The sequence below is a fragment of the Sinohyriopsis cumingii genome, chromosome 17 (genome assembly GCF_028554795.1).
Source record: "Sinohyriopsis cumingii isolate HCF-2022 chromosome 17, ASM2855479v2, whole genome shotgun sequence".
NCBI lineage: Eukaryota > Metazoa > Mollusca > Bivalvia > Unionida > Unionidae > Sinohyriopsis > Sinohyriopsis cumingii.
The window spans coordinates 111,568,582-111,595,377 of NC_142977.1; the positions used below are offsets into that span (position 1 = coordinate 111,568,582).

Genomic DNA, 26,796 nt, shown 5'->3' on the forward strand with positions numbered 1-26,796 from the left:
AATATTGTATAAATTTGTTTTTTTCTGTTCTTGACCTAGGCTATAGTTGATTTTCTATTGTAATAATTTCACATATCCTGGCATCATGGCATCATGCATTTTTTAATAATGCACATGACAGAGAACAACGTTACATCAATGTCTTACACCCATTGTTCAAAACAGGGTTAGATTGCAGCTTTAATCAGAGTTACTTCGTCGCAAACTAGGCGGAAATTAGGTCGACCCACAGTAATCAACATCACTTGAAATATACTACAGAGATATCATCTAAAACTGATCCGTTTGCAATGGTGCATTTGATACACGTCTGTATCATGCAAACTGCAGTCGTCGCATACGTAGCTGTAACAATTTGCATTCCATAGCTATAGCAGTAGGAATATTATGTTGTTGTTGTTTTGGGTTTAACATTTCTTCAGTGCAAGATAGGCTATCCACTGCGGCCAATAAAACTGTTGGAGGAAGAACCCAGGAAAACCCAGGGAAGAACCACCGACACAAGGGAAACTACTGGCAACTTTCTCACATACCATATTGGACGAGGTGCGACGGTAGTGATTGGTAGAGGCGAGCACTTAAGACCAATCGGCAACCCTGAGTCCCATGAATATGGTGGAAACCTAATTCTCAAGAGGCGAATTAGGGTGAGGGTTTGTTATGGATACGTTTTAATCACACACCACAAGCTCACGCCCCAAATCGGTTTCCATTTACCTAATTCCGGAACTGTACAACAATCATCTTGCAGATTCTAACTCTAGCAATGAATTTTCAATGTCTCAAATATTCACAGAAAAAATGTGTGGTACATTCATGGAGATCATTTCATATTGAGTATGATGCACATATAACAGGCAGGTTGACTAGATCTAAAGTCTGAACTTACTAACAAGCGTAAACGTTGGGTCATGGTAACTTACTTATTCCACAATGGCGTACTTCAGTATGCATACGTTGTTTGTTGGGGGGTTTATTTTGTTTTCTTTATGGGGGTGGGGAATGGTATATAGAGGAAAGATTGAGAAACCTGTGTACTTTCTATCTAATATTTCAACTCGGAGTTTTCTAATTTTGGTTTAAGTTTGAACCGTGTGCTCAATATTTTCGTTTCTACAAATCCTGATTATCTTACTTAGCGAAAAAAAGCTGAACCAGTTTAGGTGACCTACAGAAACTGAACCTAACCAGGTGACCTAAAAAAACTGAATCAGGCCAGGTGACCCAGAAAAACCTAACCTGGCCAGGTGACCAAAACATATCTTTGTCGATAAGCACCATACCACAACACTTGCTCAAACAAGTCAAAACATTTCTTTAGAGGAGTCCAAATGTTGTGAAACGTCATATCGTAAAATATATCATAGAGCGATTCCTATGGTTCCTTATCGCTAGTGCACACTTTTGGACTCGATGTTCGATAAACGAAATAGAGTATAATTTTGTAGATATATGGAAGGAGTTGGCTGGGTAAAAGACTCGAGAAAGAGGTTTATATTGTACTTTAGCTTGTTATGTATACTAACATACTATATACGTTTGTTAGGTTTTTTTCTGCATGATTATATGCAATGTACATTTGAACATAGTACTTGACCGTGTCCAAAATCAAGTTCACTGTGAACCTGAATATGGAAATTAAGGTTGTTTTGATTTTGTAAGCAAATAATAAATAGTTATTATTTCTCTATGAGTGCGAGTTAAATGCGAGGATCAATATCATTGGAAGTAAACATCTTTATTCGGATCTGAGTCTAGGGCATAGGAATTCACCCATGATAAACCTGGTCTACTTGATATTTTTCATGTTTTTTATTTTAATTTTAGTAAAAATTCTTATCATATTGACAACATAGACAGTTCTAGAAATTAACGTTTAACGCTCATCCTGGTTCTATTTTGGTGTCATATATTTTTATACAAGCTTGTTTATTTTAGAAATTACTCATTCTTGCATTTCACACGCAATTAATGTCCTCGTTTGCTCATGCATCATCGCTAGCCAAGGTTCCGATATGATAACCCTATATACACCTTGGCGGATGGAATATATATATATATATATATATATATATATATATATATATATATATATATATATATATATATATATATATGTTTGTGCTTTGTTCTAGCGACATCTATTGGATTTCATGAGTTGCCTGCATTAGTATGTAGTGCCAACTAACCAATAGCGTGGTGCATTGTTCATCGGCCGAAAATGGTGGAGGCATTTGATCTGAAAACGATGCTTTGTAAGTTTAACATTGACAGTATGACTATGTACTAGAGGGAAGTCATTATTGGTGTATTTGAATGAAAGGTATTTGTGCAAACACTGACCGGCAGTGGAACATTGCTTCTTTATCAGTCCATTCAATTTGTGTGCTCCCATTTACTCTATCACATAGGAACAGTGTTCAGATTTGAACACCGCATCCAATGAAATTCACAGACCCGAAGCACATACATATCTGATCATTACGCCAAGGAATAGAAAAGGTTTTACTATCGGTACCTTGGCTAGCGATGTTGATTTTCATGTAATTTTCCGTGCTATTAGCTCAAAGGAGTAATTACGACACAATTGTGTAAAACGTTTTCGACTGTATATCATGGAATTGATACAGCAAATTTTAACGTTCGACCAGTTAGAAAGCGTATTGCTTTAGTATAATTATTAGTTTATTTAATTAGAGTATTTGGGCGGGGGACAACATCTTTTTGTAAGCATCATTTATTTTCAGAAAATAGATGCTGGACAATTCAAGCTGAATATGGAACATAAATCCCTTCAACAAGAAGACAATCATCGGAAGTCATTTTTTGACAAGATTACGGAAGGTGGTCTCCAATACGTGTATGATATCAGGAGAAGAATTCTTAATCCTCGGAAGAAAGGAAAGACATCAAATGGAAAACACGTGATCATCGTAGGTGCAGGAATTTCCGGTTTAGTGGCCGCTTATGAACTTGAACAAGCTGGACATAAGGTTAGCAGGCTTTCGTAATTTGCATTTATGTACTGCCGTTTATAAATAAAGAAATCATATAAAATGTAAGTAAAAAAAATTCAGTTGGCTTTGTTCACCTTGGTTTTATATAGTTTCCTTCATTTTCCGGTTAATCTATACATTTCTTTTTTTTTAATTTGATCCCTTTACCTCAGTTGAATAGAAATTTTTAATCAATGAGAAATGCCATAGTATTTTTATTGTTAATTAATTTTCTGCAGCTGTTCAGTGTTAACGGGGATATACGTAAATTTACAGTTTTAAAATAAACTCAAATTGTGTATTTGTTCGCCTTAACGTATGCGCAATTGAAGAATGGCCTAAATCATTCCACGTATCGTGCAATATTTTGTATGTACAGGGCACACACACGACGCATAAGCTTGTTTATAACTTCGTGGAAATGATTATTTGAAATAATTTTCAGGCCATTTTTAGTTTCGCGCATAATGCAGAAATAATGTTGCTAACTCTAAACATGTAGGTAACAATAGCACCATCCTTCCTGTTTTAAACCTGTAATTTAACCGACCTCACAATAATAAAACATCCAGGACATACAATATTGTTAATACTGCTTATTTCTGTTTCAGACTACTATTATTGAACTAACAAACCGAGTAGGCGGTAGGGTGAAAACTGTTCATGACTTTCCAAAAAGTTTGCACGCAGAAGGTAATATTACTAGATTCGTTTTTTCTTATATGTATAACGCGTGAATGCAAATTTATTATTATTATTATTATACATGCATGCATGAATACAAACATAAATACATACATACATACCATACATACATACATGCGTACGTACGTACATACAGGGGCCCCGAGTGGCCGTGTGGTCTAAAGCGCTCTCCCTTACGGATCACTGCTATCTCACCTCTGTCTGCGCCGGTTCGAGTCTCGGACTCAGCCAATGTGGGTATGTGAGAAAGCTTGCCAGTAGCTTCTCGTGGGTCGGTGGTTCTTTTCGGGTCTTCCCGGGTTCTTCCTCCACCAATAATACTGGCCGCCATGTATAGCCTATCGTGTGCTGAAAAATGGCGTTAAACCCCACAACAACAACAACAACAACGTACATACATATATAAATATATACATACACCCACATACATACATACATACATACATACATGCGTACATACATACATACATGCGTACGTGCGTACATACATACATACATACATACATACATGCGTACATACATACATACACGGTTAGATACTTTCTGTCCCAAAGGCATTATATAAAACTGTATCAATATTTTAATAAAAGAATTGATGTGTTGTATACATATATATCAGTTGTAAATATATCATTGTATTTATGTGTTATACTGTGATTTCATGGATTCGGTTTTCTGTACAGACTTGTGTATATTTCTCATCCCGCTATACATGAGGTTGTATAATAATGCATATAATTTATGACTTTACGTAAATGACATAAATATTTATAAGTATATAGATAGACGTAATCCGTATCTCTCAAAATGTTAAGCCATCGAGCAAGCAATCGAGAGAGAGAGAGAGAGAGAGAGAGGGAGAGAGGGGGGGAGGGGGTTGAAGGTAGTAGAACTGAAGACAATCTGCTTCTTTAACACTTCCCTGTCCCAATTCTGGAGGGTGATAACTCTTTGAATGTTAACGCAATACATTAAAATAGTTACATGCATACTATTTTATGTCAGTTTAAATGAGCTATAGCGATATATGCGGCATATGATAATTTCAGTTATGTTTAGAAAATTACAACATGTCATGTGTGTATTTTATTGTAGGTGGCGCCATGAGGATCCCCCCTAGCCACTTTTTGACGTGGCACTACCTTAACCAGTTCAAGATCAAAATGCGACCGTTCAAGAACAAGAACCCTAAAGGTTTTCTGTATGTGTTTGGAAAGAAAATCACTTTGGAAGGTGAGATTTGCCATTTCGTGAAACATATATACATATACATACATACATACATACATACATACATACATACATACATACATCCATACTGTTATGTATATCATTGGGTTTTTTTTTGTAACTCTTGGCACATGAATTTATCTTTTCTTTTTACTTTTATTCATGGCTGTAATGTATAAAGAATATCTTTAGTTAGTTTTGCCTGTGACAATTATTAATAATAATCTTAATGATAACACTTAAATGGCGCTTATGGCTTAATTTATCAGTGGCTAATGGGGTTTCGACAATTCTAGAATAATTCTGTAACTTCCCATTGGTTGGGCTAGGTCACATTAATAGGCCAAAGCGACGCAAAATAAGTAGTATATTCCGTCACATGGGGTCCATTGCGAAATACAATCGCAATATACGATGTATTTAAGGAGAGAATTAAGCAATCAGATTTGTTCCAATTTTTGAGTTAATCTCACTTATTGTGTTCCTTTTGTAAGTCTTCAGAGTGTTTTATGTTGTACGTAGACATTCTACGGGAGGAAAAACGTTTGTTTGGACTGTTCAGTGGAAATAGAAAGTGCTCATTTTTTTATTTTCAGACATAGTAGCATTGAATTAAGTTACACTGAATTAGATTTTTACACAAATGGTAACATTGAATTACATTGATTCAAAAGTGGACCGTATGATGATATTTACTTCGTGGCGTCCAGTGGATCACGAGATGTTTCCGATCCCGCAGCTTCTGTCCAATTGTGAAGGAACGGTCACGCGTGGTCTACTCCTCCCAGACTGCTGATGAATCCATCGAGAGCCTCCTTGTGCCACAGACTCCACGTTTGTTCCCTCACATTAAGCAAACCGATTCGCCCTTCGAACCAACATTACCTTCGACTGAAGTAGTAGTAGTAGTAATTATTGTTGTTTGTGGGTTTAACGCCATTTCTCAGCGCAGAATATTGTACATGGTGGCCAGTATAACTGGTGGAGGAAGTACTCGGGAAAGCAACAGTAAGAGCCAGCGACCAACGGGAAGCTACTTGCAAGATTTCTCACATACCCACATTGACCGAGCCCGAAACTCGAACCCACGCGGACAGAGGTGAGATAGCAGTGATCGGTAAAAGCGAGCGCTCTAGACCACTCGGCCACCTGGAGCCCCTCGACTAGAGTATTCGGGTTAAATAAACCCAGGGGTTCTATGACCCCCTGTGAAAAGCTAAACATACAACGATTGAGCAGTGTAATACATGAGGCACCGGCAAGTACTAAAACGATGATGAACACTACGCATGCGCGTACATTAATTTACCTCGTTACACAGGTATTTCTATGCATTTATACATACATACATACATACATACATACATACATACATACATACATACATACATACATGCATGCATACATAACATAACATAACATACATACATGTAAATAAATTTCGTTGCCGCATACAGCTTTACCTAGCAGGTGTGTATAGCTTCATCTTTAGTGCTTGTGCTTTCCCAAGACTCGTTCACTTTTCTGTGAAGTCGAATCTTTCTCTGGTTCCCTGTCCTTCAACGTTCCAAACTTCGTCCCTTGGACGATTTAACCAAACAAAACTACTTTTTTAATACTGATCTCAGAGCGATTTTTTCTACTTAAGCCTATATTGACATATCTGACGGATCGTTATTCTAGAGGGTCCTAAATAAAACCCTCTCATGCCCCAAACAGAGCATTCCCATTCTTTGCAGTCAACTTTTTATTGCGTGCCTAGCTCTTATGTCAATCTTAATGTTTACATGTCACGCTGACCATGACAGAATGTACTGCGAAAATATCTATAAAACATTTGCACTATTACAACGTGCGAAAACGTGTGAACCAAACTCAGTATTCTGAAATGGCTAAAGCTGAAACTATACACCCCCCGCCCCGGGTAAAGCAGTATGCGGCAACGAAATTTATTTACATTTTCGTTCATATAGTATACAAATATATTTTATTACACACAATTTCATGGCAATACATACATACATACATACAAAGAAATAGATAAATACTAATACTAAAGAAGTATTGGTGAATCATGGATGGAATACGCGTAGATCAATGATTTGGTGAATAATTGTACTGTGTTACCTAGTATTGGAGTCAAGAAATTATAGTTTGAGACAATGCAACCAAGCTTATGAAAATATATAAAATATAGATCTTACTGATTGATTTGTTGACTGATAGACTTGTTAACAAATTGACTTGTTGGGTGATTGACTTGCTGACTGATTGACTTTTTGAGTGATTGACTTGTTGACTGATGTACTTGTTGACTGATGGATTTGTTGAGTGATTTACTTGTTGACGGATGGACTTGTTGACTGATTGACTTCTTGCTGTCTTTATTATTTCAACCAACTTTTCGAACACAGATTGGGAAAAGGACAACGGTAAATGGACGAATGAGTTCTGGCCTGGATGGGATGCGAATCTCACTCCAGAGATGAAGAAGGCGGGAATATCCGGAATCTGTGAGTATTCTCGTCGCTTGTCTGTCTGTATCTCTGCTATATATGCGGGCTTTTCAGATATGAAATCTGTTTGAAATGTAAACAAATTCATACAGTTGCGTGGCACCTATTTTGTTTGGAGATGTTTGCTTGTGGATTGTGATTTTTCTGTTTTTTCCCCAAATAATGCGTACTCTGTGGCGTTTGGTGTCAATGTCAAACTTATCTTCAATAGATCATGAATGGTACTCGTTACAATTACGGTTTCAAAAAGAATAAATTAATACATTATTGCTGTTCATAACTAATCCGAGTCTGGTAGTAAGCCTAATTGTAATATAATAAGTCTAACAGGAATACACTAAGTCTAAATAATAATATAGTGGGTCTAATGGTAATATAGTACATCTGATGACAGTATAGTGAGTCTAATGGTAATATAGTACGTCTGATGACAATATAGTGAGTCTAATGGTAATATAGTACATCTGATGACAGTATAGTGAGTCTAATGGTAATATAGTACATCTGATGACAATATAGTGAGTCTAATGGTAATATAGTACATCTGATGACAGTACAGTGAGTCTAATGGTAATATAGTACATCTGATGACAGTATAATGAGTCTAATGGTAATATAGTACATCTGATGACAGTATAGTCAGTCTAATGGTAATATATACATTGATGAAAATATAGTGAGTCTAATGGTAATATAGTAGGTCTAATGGTAACACAGCCACAAACCCCATCTTGGAACAATATATTTGTCTTAAAATGATAGACACCAAGCCTCCAATATAAATGTATTTTTGGCCTTATCATATTTCAGTGGATTTGTACAGAGAGACAGTCCGACCAGTCAAGGAAGAACTAATCAAAGACCACAGTGAAAAGGGATGGGACAGGTGGATGAATAAATGGAGTAAGCTGTCCATGCTGGAATTCTTCCGCTCTGATATTTATCAGAAGAAGAATGGACACACGTTGAGACCATGGACAGAAACAGCCATACTGGCTTACAAGGTGCGTTTGTGTGTGTGTGTGTGTGTGTGTGTGTGTGTGTTTGCATCTCTCTCTCTCTCTCTCTCTCTACATGGTATTCTACGTTTTGATTATTATTGATAGACAACATAGTATTCTACATTTTAATAAAATCTATTCATATACTGAATGGTATTCTACACTTTAATAACAAATATTTAATACACTTCATGGTGTTCAATGTTTTGATTACTATTCATACACTTCATGGTATTCTACACTTTAATAACAACTATTGATACACTTCATGGTATTCTACTCTTTAATAACAAATATTGATACACTTCATGGTATTCTACACTTTAAAAACAACTATTGATATACTTCATGGTATTCTACACTTTAATAACAAATATTGATACACTTCATGGTATTCTACACTTTAATAACAACTATTGATACACTTCATGGTATTCTACACGTTAATAACAACTATTGATAGACAACATTGTATTCTACACTATAATAATAACTATTGATAGACTACATGGTATTCTAAACTTTAACAACAACTATTGATACACTTCATGGTATTCTAAACTTTAATAACAACTATTGATACACTACATGGTATCATACACTTTAATAACAAATATTGATTTTCTGGATGGTATTCTACATTTTGATTACTATTGATAGACAACATGGTATTCTACACTTTAATAGCATCTGTTGATAGACAACATGGTATTCTACACTTTAATAGCACCTGTTGATTTTCTGCGTGGTATTCTACGTTTTGATTACTATTGACAGACAACATGGTATTCTACACTTTAATAGCATCTATTGATAGACAACATGGTATTCTACACTTTAATAGCATCTATTGATAGACAACATGGTATTCTACACTTTAATAGCACCTGTTGATTTTCTGCATGGTATTCTACGTTTTGATTACTATTGACAGACAACATGGTATTCTACACTTTAATAGCATCTATTGATTTTCTGCATGGTATTCTACACTTTAATAGCAGCTGTTGATTTTCTGCATGGTATTCTACGTTTTGATTACTATTGATAGACAATATGGCATTCTACACTTTAATAGCATCTATTGATTTTCTGCATGTTATTCTACACTTTAATAGCAGCTGTTGATTTTCTGCATGGTATTCTACATTTTGATTACTATTGACAGACAACATGGTATTCTACACTTTAATAGCATCTATTGATTTTCTGCATGGTATTCTACACTTTAATAGCAGCTGTTGATTTTCTGCATGGTATTCTACGTTTTGATTACTATTGATAGATAACATGGTATTCTACACTTCAATAACAACTTTTAATACACTACATGGTATCCTACACTTTAATAACAAATATTGATAAACTTCATTGTATTCTACACTTTAATAACAACTAGTGATACACTTCATCGTATTCTACACTTTAATAAGTATTGATACACTACATGGTATTCTACACTTTAATAACTATTGATACACTTCATTGTATTCTACACTTTAATAGCATCTATTGATTTTCTGCATGGTATTCTACACTTTAATAGCAGCTGTTGATTTTCTGCATGGTATTCTACATTTTGATTACTATTGATAGATAACATGGTATTCTACACTTCAATAACAACTTTTAATACACTACATGGTATCCTACACTTTAATAACAAATATTGATAAACTTCATTGTATTCTACACTTTAATAACAACTAGTGATACACTTCATTGTAGTCTACACTTTAATCACTATTGATACACTACATGGTATTCTACACTTTGATAACAACTAGTGATACACTACATGGTATTCTACACTTTAATAGCAATTATTTATACACTACATGGTATTCTACACTTTAATAACAACTATTGATAGCCTACATGGTGTTCTACATTTTGATAAGAACTATTTATAACCTACATGGTATTCTACACTTTAATAGCAATTATTTATACACTACATGGTATTCTACACTTTAATAACAACTATTGATAGCCTACATGGTGTTCTACATTTTGATAAGAACTATTTATAACCTACATGGTATTCTACACTTTAATAATAAATATTGATAGCCTACATGGTATTCTACACTTTGATAACAGCTATTGATAGCCTACATGGTGTTCTACATTTTGATAACAAGTATTGATAGCCTACATGGTATTCTACACTTTGATAACAGCTATTGATAGCCTACATGGTGTTCTACATTTTGATAACAAGTATTGATAGCCTACATGGTATTCTACACTTTGATAACAGCTTTTGATAGCCTACATGGTGTTCTACATTTTGATAACAAGTATTGATAGCCTACATGGTATTCTACACTTTGATAACAGCTATTGATAGCCTACATGGTGTTCTACACTTTGATAACAGCTATTGATAGCCTACATGGTATTCTACACTTCGATAACAAATATTGGTTCTACACTTTGATAGCCATTGATGATATACTTCAAGGTATTCTATAATTTCATAACAACTGCAGAAACACTGCATGATATTCTGCATTTTTGTAAGAACTGTTGCTACACTACATGATATTCTAAACTTTAATAACAACTATCGATACACTACATGGTATTATACACTTGATAACTATTGCTACATTGCATGGTATTCTACACTTCAGTAACAAATTGTGATACACTGCATGGTATTCTACACTTTGATAACAGCTGTTGATACACTACTTTTGTATTCTACTCTTTGATAACAGCTATTGATACACTACTTTTGTATTCTACACTTTGATAACAGCTATTGATACACTACTTTTGTATTCTACACTTTGATAACAGCTATTGATACACTACGTTTGTATTCTACACTTTGATAACAGCTATTGATAAACTACGTTTGTATTCTACACTTTGATAACAGCTATTGATACACTACTTTTGTATTCTACACTTTGATAACAGCTATTGATACACTAGTTTTATATTCTACACTTTGATAACAGCTGTTGATACACTACTTTTGTATTCTACACTTTGATAACAGCTATTGATACACTACTTTTGTATTCTACACTTTGATAACAGCTATTAATACACTAGTTTTGTATTCTACACTTTGATAACAGCTATTGATACACTACGTTTGTATTCTACACTTTGATAACAGCTATTGATGAGCCTCATTTCATTCTACAGCTTGAAAACAACATAACTGTGGTGACAAACTAAGTAACATAAAAAAGCAAAAGGAACATGCTTATAAAACTTAACAAATAATTTAATTATCAAAGTTATAAATTAAAATATAAGAGGAGCTAACGGTTTTATGAAGAGAATCCAAACTATTCGTGAAAAAGTTCAAAAGAATGAAAGTTGTGTATAGATTTCAGATCCAGAAATGTACTGTTCCGCCAAGATAACAGCATGATAACAAATGTACATATACTACATGTTAATCTACAACTGACATGTCCCCAATGGAGATTATTGGAGCATACTTTCTCTACCAGTCAACTGTAAATTTTCATTTCTCTCTCCCTGTCCAATGCATCAAACGGTTGTTTTCAGACCCTCTAAGGCAGGGGTCTCAAACACGCAGCCTGTCATGCCTTATTTTTTGGCCTGAAAAATGATTTGCATCACAAGGTGTAATAAGTGATAGAAAAGGTGTTGTGGCCCTTCGAAAATGCCCTCATGATGGTATGAGTCTTAGACCCATGCACTAGGGCATCCGAAAGCTTTACAAAGAGGCATGCAAACGTGCTTGTGATTTGGACATACTACATGAAAAAGTGCAAACATCGATGGATTTGTGGCACCTGAGCTCAAAAGTGAATATATGGTGCCAGCTAAATTTAAAGATAGAAAAATGTGAAAATGAAAGTGCTTAGAAGGCAAATCCTTCCAAACAAATACAAACACTCAGTAAAACAAGAGAACATATAAAACATAAAGAGGTCAAAATTCTGAAAAAACACACATAAAAGACAAAAAGTGTAACATGTACAGTTTTTAAAATATTGTCTCAGGAAGCAATATAGAACAATTTAAATGAAGACAGTACTTTGGTAGTTTGGAGTTGGCATTTGTTTTCTTACAGTCTTGGGAAATCAAATTACATTTGCCCTTTCAACTGTCGGTACTATCTATACAAAGCAAGATGTAGATATTATTGTTTCACTACCGTCTGTACAAAGCAAGGAGCTAGATGTGGTTTCAGTACCATCTATATAAAGCAAAGAGGTAGATAGCATGGTTCCAATACCCTGTGTTTAAAGCAAAGAGGTAGATATCATGGTTTCAATCATCATCGTCATCATCATCATCATCATCATCATCAGTCCCGTAGCCTGGAAGACCGTTGGGGCACTGCACATGACCAAGCAACCAGCTTCTTCCATTCTTCTCGATTTTCCGTCTTTCTCAGTGAGTCGCCCAGTGTCAAGCCTGTCCACTCTCGAATGTTATCTTCCCATCTCTTTCTTTGCCTGCCCTCTTTCTTCTTCCTTGTACAGTGCCTTGTAGGATTGTCTTGGCAAGTCCTGATGATCGTGAGACATGTCCATACCACTGAAGTTAACGTTTTTTCACTATCATCAGGAGGTCATCGTGAGGCCCAGTGGCTTGTCTTATCCTTTGCCGTATTTCTTCATTGGTGATATGGTCTTTGTATGTGACGCCAAGGATCTTTCTGAAACATCTCATCTCTGTATCCTGTATCCTTTTCTCCAAGTCTGCTGCTATGGTCCATGATTCTCAGGCATAGAGAAATATGGAGATCATCGTTGAGTGCATGGGTCTGACTTTTGAGCTCAGTGCGATGTTTTTGTCCTTCCAGATGGGCTTCAGTTTTTCAGCGCTGATGTTGTCTGTGCAGTTCTGGAGAGTATTTCGGGCTTCGATCCTTCATCTGTTACAGTTGCCCCCAACTACTTGAAGCTGTGGACTGTTTCTAGCTTTGTACCTTGGACCCTGAAGTCAGTGCTGATGCCCTTGATGTTGCTGGTCATCATTTTGGTCTCCTCTGCACTAATTTCCATGCCATAGGCTGAAGAGGTTTTGTCAAGGCTCTCTACTAAGCTAGCTAATTCTTGCTCATTTCCTGCTAGTCCATCAATGTCATCAGCAGAACGTAAGTTGGTGATTGTTTTGCCTCCGATGCTGACTGTCCCTGTATGCTGATCAAGCGCGTCTGCCATGATTCTCCCCAGAAAGATATAGAATAGTGTGGAAGAGAGCAGACAGCCTTGTCTGACTCCGACTGTTGTTCTGAACCAGTCCGTTATGCTGCCGTTGAAGTATACTACACTGGTGGCTTTGTCATAGAGGTGCTCTATTACTGTGATGAAATCCACGAAGACGTGGTACAGATCTTGCTGGTTTTGGATGTGCTTCTCACACAATATACTGAGGTTGAAGATCTGTCCTGGTGTGCTGCGCCCTGCTCTGAACCACGCCTGCTCCTCGGCAATGATCTTTTCAGCCTAGTTTCAATACCATGTTTATAAGTCAAAGAGGTAGATATCATGGTTTCAGTGCCATCTGTATAAAGCAAAGAGGTAGACATCATGGTTTCAATACGATCTGTATAAAGCAAAGTTGTAGATATCGTGGATATCATGGTTTCAATACAGTCTGTACAAAGCAAAGGGGTATATATCATGGATAACATGGTTTCAGTACCGTCTGTACAAAGCAAAGAAGTAGATAATCCGTGGTTTATAAAACACAATACGACGAAAACTTATTTTACTGTCACATGACCCAAATTGTATTTAGTAATATGGATATCGTCGGAGAGGGAATATACATTACCAAGAACTGATCAATAAAAGAAACGAATTCATATACAAAATACTATTGCCGCCAAAAGGATTTTGTGGACCTATATAGCCATCTACTCTGGAGTTTAACATTGAGGGCCACCATATCCATGTACTCTGGAGTTTAACACTGGGGGACACCATATCCGTCTACTCTGGAGTTTGACATTGAGGGCCACCATATCCATCTACTCTGGAGTTTGACATTGGGGGCCACCATATCCATCTTCTCTGGAGTTTAACACTGGGGGACACCATATCCGTCTACTCTGGAGTTTGACATTGAGGGCCACCATATCCATCTGCTCTGGAGTTTGACATTGGGGGCCACCATATCCATCTTCTCTGGAGTTTAACACTGGGGGACACCATATCCGTCTACTCTGGAGTTTAACATTGGGGGCCACTATATCCGTCCAAGGAACTCTAACATTTAGGGCCTCTATATCCATCTTAAAAACTCTACCACTGGGTCACTCTTGCCATGTGTGGGAATTTAACAGGACCAATGTGACTATAATTTTCATTGGAGAGGAAAATTGTTGACATGGTATTTCCACAAAAGATAATTCGAATGAGATTTTTATATACGAATGTGACTTCAAGATTATATTGGAATTGAACATGATGGACTGACAGAACACTCTATGAAATTCAACATGATGGAACGGCATGGCCTTCTGAAAGTTATGAAAAAAGATAGGACGAAATGGACCTTTATGTGTATGGTGCATGACGAAGAGACAGATAAATGCGCGCCTAACTCTGGACAACATCCATTTTCTTGAACTAGGAAAAATCCACAGAGTTGAAATTCTCATTGCTGGATATACCATTCTTTTGCAATCTGCAAATAAATATATTACCATTTAATCTTTTATAATTTTCGTGTAAATATATACGTCATGTAAAATGCCTATATATCATGCACTGTAACCCACCGCCCGTAATAATCCTTAGATTGCAATAGTGGTCCATAATGTTAAATTCATGGATGGCTATATTGACTTCACGATCTTAAACTTTCGTAGATGGCTACAGTGACTTCACGATCTTAAACTTTCGTAGATGGCTACAGTGACTTCACGATCTTCAACTTTCGAAGATGGCTACAGTAACTTCACGATCTTAAACTTTCATAGATGGCTATAGTGACTTCACGATCTTAAACTTTCGTAGATGGCTACAGTGACTTCACGATCTTCAACTTTCGAAGATGGCTACAGTAGCTTCACGATCTTAAACTTTCTTAGATGGCTACAGTGACTTCACGATCTTAAACTTTCGTAGATGGCTACAGTGACTTCACGATCTTCAACTTTCGAAGATGGCTACAGTAACTTCACGATCTTAAACTTTCATAGATGGCTATAGTGACTTCACGATCTTAAACTTTCGTAGATGGCTACAGTGACTTCACGATCTTCAACTTTCGAAGATGGCTACAGTAACTTCACGATCTTAAACTTTCATAGATGGCTATAGTGACTTCGCGATCTTAAACTTTCGTAGATGGCTATAGTGGCTTCAAGTCATGCTGATTTCCACAGGTGACTATAGTATGTCAACACGGGTTACAGTGGCACCCTTACCTACTATGGACATATCCACCGTTTACGCATATTTGCGTTGATGGCTTGTTTTAAACATTCAAAGGATGCGGTACCGACGTGGTGCCGCCAGGGGTCACAGCTTGGTAGGTTTGATGTCGACGCACCTTCTGTTTCACAGACTGCATCTATTGCGCCCGATACACGCAGGATTGACAAGGGGGGGGGGCAGGAATATGTCCTCGGGGCCCGGTCTGGACAACACCTTTTTAATTTTATAAAAGAAAAATTTTGTTTTAACAAAAACTAGGAGAGGTCCGGCTGTACTGAACTCAGAACCCGTGATCGCTCTCAACAGCCCGTGATATACGCTGCTGTACCAAAATAACAATCCGCATAAGGGCTTTCCATTATTGCAATTTTCTTCCGATGCCTGTTACTATCAACTAGAGCTGAGTTTTCTTCCGCCAAACACACACCTGTTTCTATGACACCAGATTCACGTTCAGCAACACTATTACTGTTTTTCTCTGCAAAGTCTCTAACTTTAAATTGAAGTGTTTTAGTAATTCACGATGTATGATGTCTAAATGACAAAGTTCACTGTAATTGAGCGAACACTGACTATTCATCAACTTGGACCGTTATTTATGTACAAGTTGAGCTTGGGGTCTATAAGAAATCATACAGTCTTTGAAATCTCATCAAAGGATTTCCGTAAATGAACATGTGTCAGTTGCGCGGTATGGTCAAAGGGACTTAACATTGAACAATGTATCAGGTTCATGGCACACTCAAAGGATTGTCCACTGGGGAAAACAAAGCAGTGCTACTGTTACAAGCAAGAGGATTAAGGTCCTATTTATCTAATTAGCAACTCTGTTAAAACATTGTGGATCGAGAAAATAACGCACGTTTATCATCACAAAATAAGCGAATAAGCTGAGATTTTAATTTTTATATCATGTTTATAAGACCCTCTCCTCTGCATTAATAATTTCTTGGTAAAATGGACGATTTATAAGCGAGTATATACGGTAGATAATATCTCGTTTCTGGAAGTGTTGTTGCCTTTTCTGTTGTTTCATTCTTTTTCATAAATTTTGACCATTCTTTATTCTTGATTGTCTTTGGTTCTCTGTGCTAAATTAAAATATTTGTTTGCAAACTTTTCTGTTATTTCGTTCTTTTTCATCCATTTTGACTATTTTTCTTCTGGGTAATCGTCGCTTGTCTTTGTTAAATACAAATATTTATTCTTCTAAGCTAGTCAATCTTTTTGTATATGTGTTTCTTTGTGCCTGTACTTTATAGTAGTGAAGAAACCTTCTGAGTCAGTAAATCATGTGTCCGATATAAATAGCTGAGTCAGCAAGTACCATGTGCAATATCAACAACGGAGTCAGTGAGTACCATGTGCCATATCAACAGCTTAGTGAACGAGTACTATGTTCTCTATGTACAGCTGAGTCAGTAAGTACTCTGTGCTATATGAATAGCTGAGTCAGTAAGTACTGTGGGCCAGTTGGACCGCTGAACCAGTAAGTATTATGTCCAGTATGTATAGCCAGGCAGTAAGTACTATGTACTTTATAAATAGCTGCGTCAGTAAGTAATATGTGCTATACGAACAGATAAGGCATTGAGTACTATGTGCGATATGAATAGCTGATTCATTGAGTAATATGTGTTATGTGAACAACTTAGTGAGTACTTAGTGCGATATGAATAACTGAGCCAGTAAGCACTATGTGATATATGAACAGCGGAGGCAGTTAGTATTTATAGGTTACTGTATTTGTACGGGAAAATATGAACGAGCTTTTTCGGATGTAAGTACTGCACGACCTTGGGAGTGAAGTATATTCATCGACAAAACGAGTTCATATTTTCCCATACAAATGCAGTAACCTTTTTATTATATGCTCATTTTTTTATTCTACCTAATGCTTAATTATATTTAAAAAATACACAACAAGAAACAAAATAACTGAATGTATGCCGTATTTCCAAACTAAATACACAAGCGTCGATTCATCATTACACAATAACAACATTATTACTGCGCACATAACTCCACCCAGATAAATTTGAACTTAGTCCCGCGCTGGACATAACTTTCGAAAGAAAATGGCTTTTTTTGTCTACTTAAAATTGAAATTAGGAGTCATATTGTGAATGAATGCGCATTGCAACAACTTTTCTGTTTGATCTGGAATGAATAGAGTTTGGTATTTTTGTCGATTCTACGAAATGTCGTGATTATGGACTGGATTTATATGTGACAATTCCACATGAAGAACATCTGATTGAAGAAGCGAGGGAGAAGCTTGTTGACCTCTGCAAATGTGTTTCTGTTTCAGCCATTGACTGTTTGAAATCATAATATGGGAAAAATATGAAGTCTTTCAATTGCGATTATCAAAAAGACGCTATGGAATTTAATGCTTATTTCATTTTGAGTGCAGTAAGGAGCATGTAATTGCACTTGTATTCGAAATTACAGTACAATTTCGAAATGTGTAATCAAGATTGAGAACCTATGGCATGGCTAATGTAATTCGGATTTGCGGAACTAAGAAAGCACATTTGGAGGAAATTCAGGATGTAAAACTGTAAGTATATATTTTGCCATTCTTATCACCAGCTAAAGAAGAAAGTTTATGTCTTGATACTTTTATGTTATTTTTAAGGACCCTTTCTTTCGTCTGTTCTTTAGCTAGCCTAAATCCGAAACATTGTATCATATAGTTAACGCGGATGTGCCAAAGCAACTGGTATATGGCAGTCCACGAAACAACTGCTTTACTTCATTCAGAAACAAATTTAAACAACCACAACGTAAAACGCCTACTACGCGAGTGTACATGACTTGTTTACAAATCAAAAGTGCTGGCGTCTGCGTCCATTGTTTGTTTACAATAGAAAGTAGTTCCTTTATGCACGTGAATGCAATATGAAGATGAGCAATAACATAAAATACTGAACGATTCTGACAATGTAAAGTTAACGGAGAAAAAAATGAGCATGTAATAATGTGTGATATATGAAGACCTGATGGAAGCCGGTAAGCATTTACTGCTGGTTATATCTTTGAACAAATTCTATATTTTGTATCCACCTTTCGTTTTGAAGTTGTAAATTCCCATACATTCAGCCCATTAAGAGTAACTTAATTTTAAATTTAATGTGAGTTATATCTTTTGTCCTTTTTGCAACCTGTTTCAGTTTATTCAATATTCAACATTGAAAGACATACATTAAGGTAGCCCTTCCTCCATTCTTAAGATATATATGCAAACAAGTTTTTCAAAATGTAGCTGTATAAATACTATTTTATTGTCGTTTATTGAACAGTTTCAGAGTTTTCTCAAATTCTCCATGATTTGTTTGCTGTTATCAAGTATTACAAGATTCTAAAGCAAATTAATTACGTTTCTCGACAGATGTCCGGTTATAATATCATACTAGATCAGAGCATGGTGGAATACCTCCGAGATGAACTAGGAGGATGGTGGCAGGAGGAGCTTCGCACACCAGAAGATGGCATGTCAGCCCTACCGGAGGCCTTCATTAGGCCCAACAACTACGGTTGGAACACAGACGTTGAGTTATTAAATCGGATCCACTTCGGAGTCCATGTGCAGGCGGTGGAGTTAATGGGTACAACCGACCAAGTCAAGGTCACGGGGAGGAATACTCAGAGTGGAGAACATGTATGTTACGTAGGGGATGCAGTCATTCTTACCCTTCCTTTGACCATTTTACGTCAGCTGAAGATACCCCTAGAACCCAAACAGCAAAAGGCTATGGCTGATATAACGTACGAGCCATCCACCAAAGTCCTGTTGCAGTTTCGAAAGAGGTTTTGGCAGGATAGTGTAGGTCAAGGTGGGTTCACAATAACTGACCGTCCAATCGGTCAGATCAAATATCCAGGGTGGGACGGGTCTCCATACACGAGTGATGATCGTGGAATCCTAGTGTCATACACGTGGGGTCAAGATGCCTTGACCTTTGGAGCACAGACCAGCGACCAAACTGTTGCAAGTGCTCTCCAAGAAGTGTGCGAGATCCACCCAGAGGCCAAACAATATTTTGAGCACGGAGTCGTGCAAGCCTGGTTTAGCGATCCTGCATCCCAGGGAGCTTTTGCATGTCTTCGCCCCTTTGAGTACATCAACAACAAAGACGCGTTAACAAATCCGATCCATCCAGTTTACATGGCTGGAGATGCCATCTCATGGGCAAATGGATGGATCCAAGGTGCGCTTATGTCTGGCCTCTATGCTGCTTACAAATTCTACAAATACAATGAGGATAATGCACCATGTCTGAGACAGGAAGATCAGCAAATAATCAAAGCACCATCTTCAACCAAGAGACCCAAGAAGCAGAAAATAGTCAAAAACAAGAAAGTCGGAAAGTAAATAAGAACGGTATTATATTTTTGTGGTTCAAAGTAAACCTGAATTCTTAAAATTCCTATCTAAAAAGGATATTATCCTTTCACTTACAATGTTTCAATGTTTCCAGTCAAATGTGAAAGTAAAAGGCAAGTAGATACGGTGTGAGTGTTGGATAACATTTGCCTTGAGACTATATATTATTGCTTCACGTAACTACGGTGTGAATGTTTGATAACCTTTGTCTTGAGACTAGATATTGCCTCACGTAGCTACGGTGTGAATGTTTCATAACATTTGCCTTGTGACTAGATATTGCTTCACAAGACAAATGTCTTTCTTTTTTCCACTTCGCAAATCTGTGAGTATGAGGTTTAAGGGTATGATCTCCTGCTCTGTTTAAGACGATTACTCGACATCGAGCCAAAGTGCGAAATAAGATTGAATAATTACAGGCCTGTTTGATAACGGTTATTACGTTCCTTGACTAATCAATTCCCCTAATTTACCCGTGGTGCAACGCTCTTCCGGCGAGCAAATCTATATGCTATGATGGAGGCCAACAAAGCATATAATTCAAGTTATCCAACAGTATATAATGTGTGTATGTATCTTATTAATCACGTCTTTATTTGATATCAATTTGTAAGACTCCCATCAGTCTAAATCGATATATGTCAATAAAATGTGTTAAAATGCAACATAATTTGTAAAAAAATAAAAAATAATCAGTATCGCATGCGAATTTACCGATTTTCATATCCTTGCAACGTGACTCTACCCATGCCGTTTTGCGATGGTGCCACATATTTCGATGCTAATACAATATATGTGAAGCATAAAATTCAAGCTATACAACAGTATACAACATATGTAGATATTTTATTAATTACTTCTTCATTTGTCTGTCCGTTCGCCTAATGCTTTCCTACACGAACGTTACAAATCTTCATATTCTTGCTACACGCATCTGCTCATGCCGTTTGCGATGGTGCCACATATTTCGATGCTAATACAATAGATGTGAAACACAGAGTCCAAGCTATACAACAGTCTATAATATGTGCATGTATCTTATTAAAGATGTCTTCATTCGTCTGTCCGTGTGCCTAATGCATTCATACAGGAACGTTATTTGTCTAGGCAGAAAGGTCATACCATGTAACAGTTCTTAATATGTTTCGGTATCTTATTAAATACATCTCCATTTGTCTGTTCGTGCGCCTAACGCCTTCCCATACGAACGCTACTAATCTTCGTATCATTGATACATGCGTCTACCCGTGCCGTTTTAGGATGGTGCCATATATGACAATGCTATTACTATAGATGTGAAGCATATAATTTAAGCTATACAACATAATATAATATGTGTAGGTATCTTATTAAGTACGTCTTAATTTCTCTGTCCGTGCGCCTAATGCCTACCTATTCAAACGGTTTCCGTATAGGCAAATAAATCATACCAGTCGATAACAACCACCGATTTAGACAAATTTGATATCAATATATATATTTTTCTTTTCATTCTAAATCGATCTATGTCAACAGAAATGTGCAAAAATGCAAAATAAAATAGTTGGTACTTTTTTACTCAGTATTGCTTAGTGTTAGCGTGTAATGTGTAATTTGGACTTTTTAACGTAGCTTTAACAATTTTCAGCCATATCGCTACGATGTCTGCAGTGTGGCAGTTTATAGTGATGTCTAGCACTGGGGCATCATGCCGTAGAAATGTAGCACGATGTCCCACCCAGTCACATTATCCTGACACCAGGCCGACCAGTCCTAACACTAACCTCTTAATGCTGAACGCCATGCGAGGCAGCTGTTAGTACCATTTTTGTAAGTCTTTGGTATGATTGGGGCCCCGAGTGGCCGAGTGGTCTAAAGCGCTCACCGTTCCGGATCACTGCCATCTCACCTCTGTCTGCGTGGGTTCGAGTCCAAGGCTCGGCTAGCGTGGGTACGTGGGAAAACCTGCCAGAAGCTTCTTGTGGGTCGGTGGTTCTTCCCTGAGTTTTCCAGGGTTCTTCCTCCACCAGTTATACTGGCCGCCATGTATAGCCTATCTTGTGCTGAAAAATGGCGTTAAACCCTACAACAACAACAACAACAACAACTTTGGTATGATTCGGCCGGGATCGAACCCACGACCTTACCGTTCTACATATCCGTACCACGTGCCTCTATCCATGTGGTTTTGCAATAACGCCACATATTTCGATGCTAATACTATAGATTTCAAGCATAGAATTCAAGCTATCCGAACAGTATATAATGTGTGTATGTATCTTATTAAATACATCTTCATTAGTCCCTCCATGCCCTAATGCCTTCCTATACAAACGTTTTCTGTTTAGACCAATAAGTCACACAAATCGTATACAACCACCGATTTTGACAAATTTGATATCAGTTTATATGTTCCTCCTCATTGTAGATCGATATATGCAAATAGTAATGTGTAACTCTAAAACTGCAAAATAAAATTTTTTTTTTTTTTTTTTTTGTTTTTACCCACTATCGCTTAGGGTTTGCGACTAGCTTGTATATGCATCCATGAAGTGAGTATTGCTCACCGGAAATAGGGATTATAAATTCAAATCTACCAAAGAGCTCTTCAAGGGAGACTTTTGTCATCTGCGGTAACAACCGTTATCGAACAGGCCTATAGCTACTTTCCGCGTCCTTTAAACCATTGTTTACATATTTGAAGTGTTTAAAGTTATATGGCATAGCACTGAGTTCAAAGTCTGATTTCTTGGGCATTATACATGGCTGTTTTCTTACACTGTGAACATTCTGCAATTATTATAATTGAAACAAACATATATATATATATATATATATATATATATATATATATATATATATATGCAGAATATCATGTTTACTACAATGTTAACTATATTGATTTTAATATATGTCACCTTATATAAGCAGCCAAATCCAAAACGAAAATAAACTCTGATTACATAATGCAATTTTCATGGCCCTTGTCATAAAATCCCGGTTGGTCAGATACATTGAACGAAAACATATAATGTAAATTTTTCGCTTTTCCCTTGAGGAAGAAAATATTATATTCGTAAATCATATTTATGGATCTGTTAAAGATCTCCCTTTCTCTCTTGCTAGTCTGTCAGGCATGCTTTGATTGTTTACAAAACTATGAGAGCACAAATAGAAAATATATTTTCACAAAATTTTCCAATATTAAAAATTAAAATGTGGAAACTTCAGAATTAAATATATCTTAAGTCTTTTGCGCCAAGAGTCCAATGGAAAAGAGAAATGTAAATACCCTTCGGTCTGAATGTGTTTATTTATCCATAGGTTAAATCGATGCTTTTTATTCAGCAACAATGTAACAGTTCGTATGTTATTGGGTAGTCGTTATTGGGTAGTCGTTATTGAGTAGTCGTTATTGGGTTGTCGTTTGTGAAATGGATAAAGAAATTGGAATGGTTAACTTTGTAATCTCTTCAATATCTGTACTTGACGGTGGCCTAATTGTAAGTCGCCATAGTTTCATAAGCATTTTGAAAGTTACCGCAAACAAATGGGCGTAATGTCATATGGTATCTGGTATTGATTTTGTTTGGGGGGAGAATGGCCAGTCAACAATTGTCTACATGTAGAAGCTTCTTTAGCCAAACTTTTTTTTAGCATTTAGCAAGATAAGTTTGATTTTCCTGTGCTTCTGCAGCGTTATTAATTTTATTCAGTATAAAAAGAAGTCCACGTGTTATCAGACTGTCAGTTGGAAATTAGCCATGTGAACAAGAACACAGTAATTAAACAACTTCTAAAACACTTAAGTTTAGTGGTGGGCCTCTCGACATCTTGACAAACGTTTTCAAACGCATCATGTAGGTAACTGAAGCCGATTTACTTAAATGCTGCTTGGTACACATAGTTAATACTATTATTTTTTTGCTTCATTATTCATTTGTGTGTAGATAAAAGCTATATTAAGTGTTACACAAGACAAACAAATGTGATCATATGTTACTTAAGTCATGTTGAATTTCTTAGTCTTTATCATTATGTTGACGGAGAATGAATTGGTCAAAACTGATTCAGCAATCAGTGGGGTTACAAAAGAAACAAAAATATCGGAAACCATGAAAATTAAAAGTGAAAATCAAATGGCTTTTACCCCTCTCACTCATTTTATTCATGTACAAAGGTAGCAATAGATCAGGAAATTATTTCATTTACTGTGTTTATGAAGTAGGCCATGTTATTGTAATTACATATACTGATTTTTCCCACGTCAATGTTAACAACTTTCATTCGCAAAAATCTTTCCTTTTTCGAATGGGATTCTCTAAACATAAAAAGTGGACAATAAACTTCACTCGTGTAACCTTGATCGTGTTTTTTCTTATACATGCAAACTACACACGCATACAGACAGAGTGGAATTTCCACAGCATCGAACATGAAGTTAGAAAATCATTTTGTGACCTCAGGATCACGTGGACGATGTTTAATATGGAACGCCATAGCTTTCTTGTGTTTCAACTTAACGTAAGTCTCAGCAGACAAGATTTAGCGTGAAATTATAATTGGAATACTTCGTAAGTCTTGTCTGAAGTCAGTTTAACCTCATGTGGAGTTCCTAAACCATGATACGGTTAAACTTACCTTAATGTAGGGTTCACAACTGATGATGTAACGTCAAATGATAATACAATTGCTGCTTGAAGTGTTATACGAGGTCAGCTGAACTTTACATGGATTTGCTAAGCCATTATATGATTGTGATAATTGCTGTATATAGACGATATTTCATTGTTTTATTCTGTATCTACATTATATTCAATATTGTAATAGTGGGGCCTGTTGTCGTTTATTTGTCAACGCTCATCATCGTTTATTTGTCAACGCTCGTCATCGTTTATTTGTCAACGCTCGTCATCGTTTCCCGTGGTGAGCTTAGCACTCAATAATATATTCATTCATTAAGGTGCAGTATCATAATTCCATTTTGATTTTCCGGTTTCCATATCAGGATGCAAATTTCTTATTATGATATCCTGTAAACTAATGCAGTAACGTTATTTTTTGGAGGTAATCATTATTTACATGTGGTTATTAATATTGCATTATATGAATTCAGATATAATTTCGTCTAGTCAATTCGCCATTATGTTGTAAGCGCGTTATGTTCACTCGAGATACCTTCAACTTTATGGCTGCTTCTGCGGTGTAAAGTAAATGCCTCGCTTCACAGATTTTAAACTTTGTTGGCTGTTTATTTCAGTAATATCATCTCGCTACACCAAACCCATATACGCTTAAGCTGCTGAAGATGGTATACTTATATTTATTTTATTCGAGACCGTGCATTACTGGATTTTCTGGAAATAAGCTATATAATTCACTGGAGTGAAATAATATCATATTTTAGCACTGGCCGTCAGCAGACACTGATAACATTATGACCAAGAAATCAGAAGTTATTCCTACTAGGCCGCTTCCCATTCAAGTTCAGTCCAACGAGATGCAAATTCTTCTCTTTCATAATATGCTATTTTAGTGAAGTGTCACTCAATTTGAGGGACTCGTGTTTACAGGACATGTTCATGGCAAAGTCGAGGAACTTGTTGGGGACGCATCTTTATTAGTAGAGCAATCATACTATAAAAAACTAGCCACCACTGATGTCATAACTTAGTATCAAAGTGAATTGAAATGATGATTTTATTGCAGTAATTTAAAGGAATGGTAAATAATTGTCCATAATTCTGGTAACGTAATCAGCAGGTCATAAGTAAAAGAAACCTGATATGCAGCCCCTACCCCACAACGCCCCAGAACGTCACAAAACCTCCGTAAGGCTAAAAGAAATTCCATTTGTTGCAATGTTGTCAAAACCAAACCAAACAAAATCATTTATTTTGAAAACTAATTTTTTTTATATAAATGTCAGTAAGTTATCTTTGATTGTTTTGTACCCACATTATTAGTCTAAAAAGTAGCTATTGGGTATGCATTGACAAAGCAACAAGGTCTATGTCTGAGGACAGAAATTATCTTAATACATATGACTGATGTAGAAAGTAGTTGTAACACCAACCTCCGTTTAATATTGCTTTTTCGTTTAGCCAAAGTATAGTGTTAAATCAAGGTTACACCATATAACTTGTATGATATTCCAGATAAATCATGTTTCCATGAACATTTCTTTTAATTTTCAAGAAATTACTTTACCTGTCAGTTGTGTTTAATAAGGTTCAACCGAAAGATGGCAGACATTTATTTCTTTTAAAATAAAATCTGAAAATGAGGACCACTGTATGTTGGTATGTCCAGGCTGTGTTTCATGTAACGATGACAGACAGATTTTTTTAAAAACAAAAAGTAATTGTTTTTTAATAGATAGTGAAGTAGGTCTTACTTCAAATTGTATGCTAAAAACGCGAGAATCCGGCAGAAAGAAGTACCCATTGTTTGAGAAGTGTGGACATTCACATAGCTTTTTCAAGTGAGTAAGAAAACGAATGTGAATATATGATGAAAAAGTGATAGGAAGATAAATCCTACTTTTCATTTACTTGTTTTGACCATCAGATTTAATAGTTTAAG

At 36.3% G+C, this 26,796-nt stretch overlaps 1 protein-coding gene across 3 annotated transcripts in view; it reads left to right on the top strand.

The window, feature by feature from the left end:
- Positions 1-24,575, top strand: part of LOC149779674 (uncharacterized) — a 36,778-nt gene extending 12,203 nt beyond the window's left edge. For all 3 annotated transcript variants that reach the window (XM_089940499.1, XM_089940501.1, XM_089940502.1), the window contains exons 2-7: positions 2,748-2,993; positions 3,608-3,689; positions 4,797-4,934; positions 7,346-7,444; positions 8,258-8,451; positions 19,237-24,575. In XM_089940499.1, the coding sequence (XP_089796625.1) occupies positions 2,748-2,993; positions 3,608-3,689; positions 4,797-4,934; positions 7,346-7,444; positions 8,258-8,451; positions 19,237-20,220 (1,743 nt within the window). In that variant the 3' untranslated portion in view covers positions 20,221-24,575. The remainder of the gene's footprint in view (positions 1-2,747; positions 2,994-3,607; positions 3,690-4,796; positions 4,935-7,345; positions 7,445-8,257; positions 8,452-19,236) is intronic.
- Positions 24,576-26,796: the final 2,221 nt, after the last annotated feature.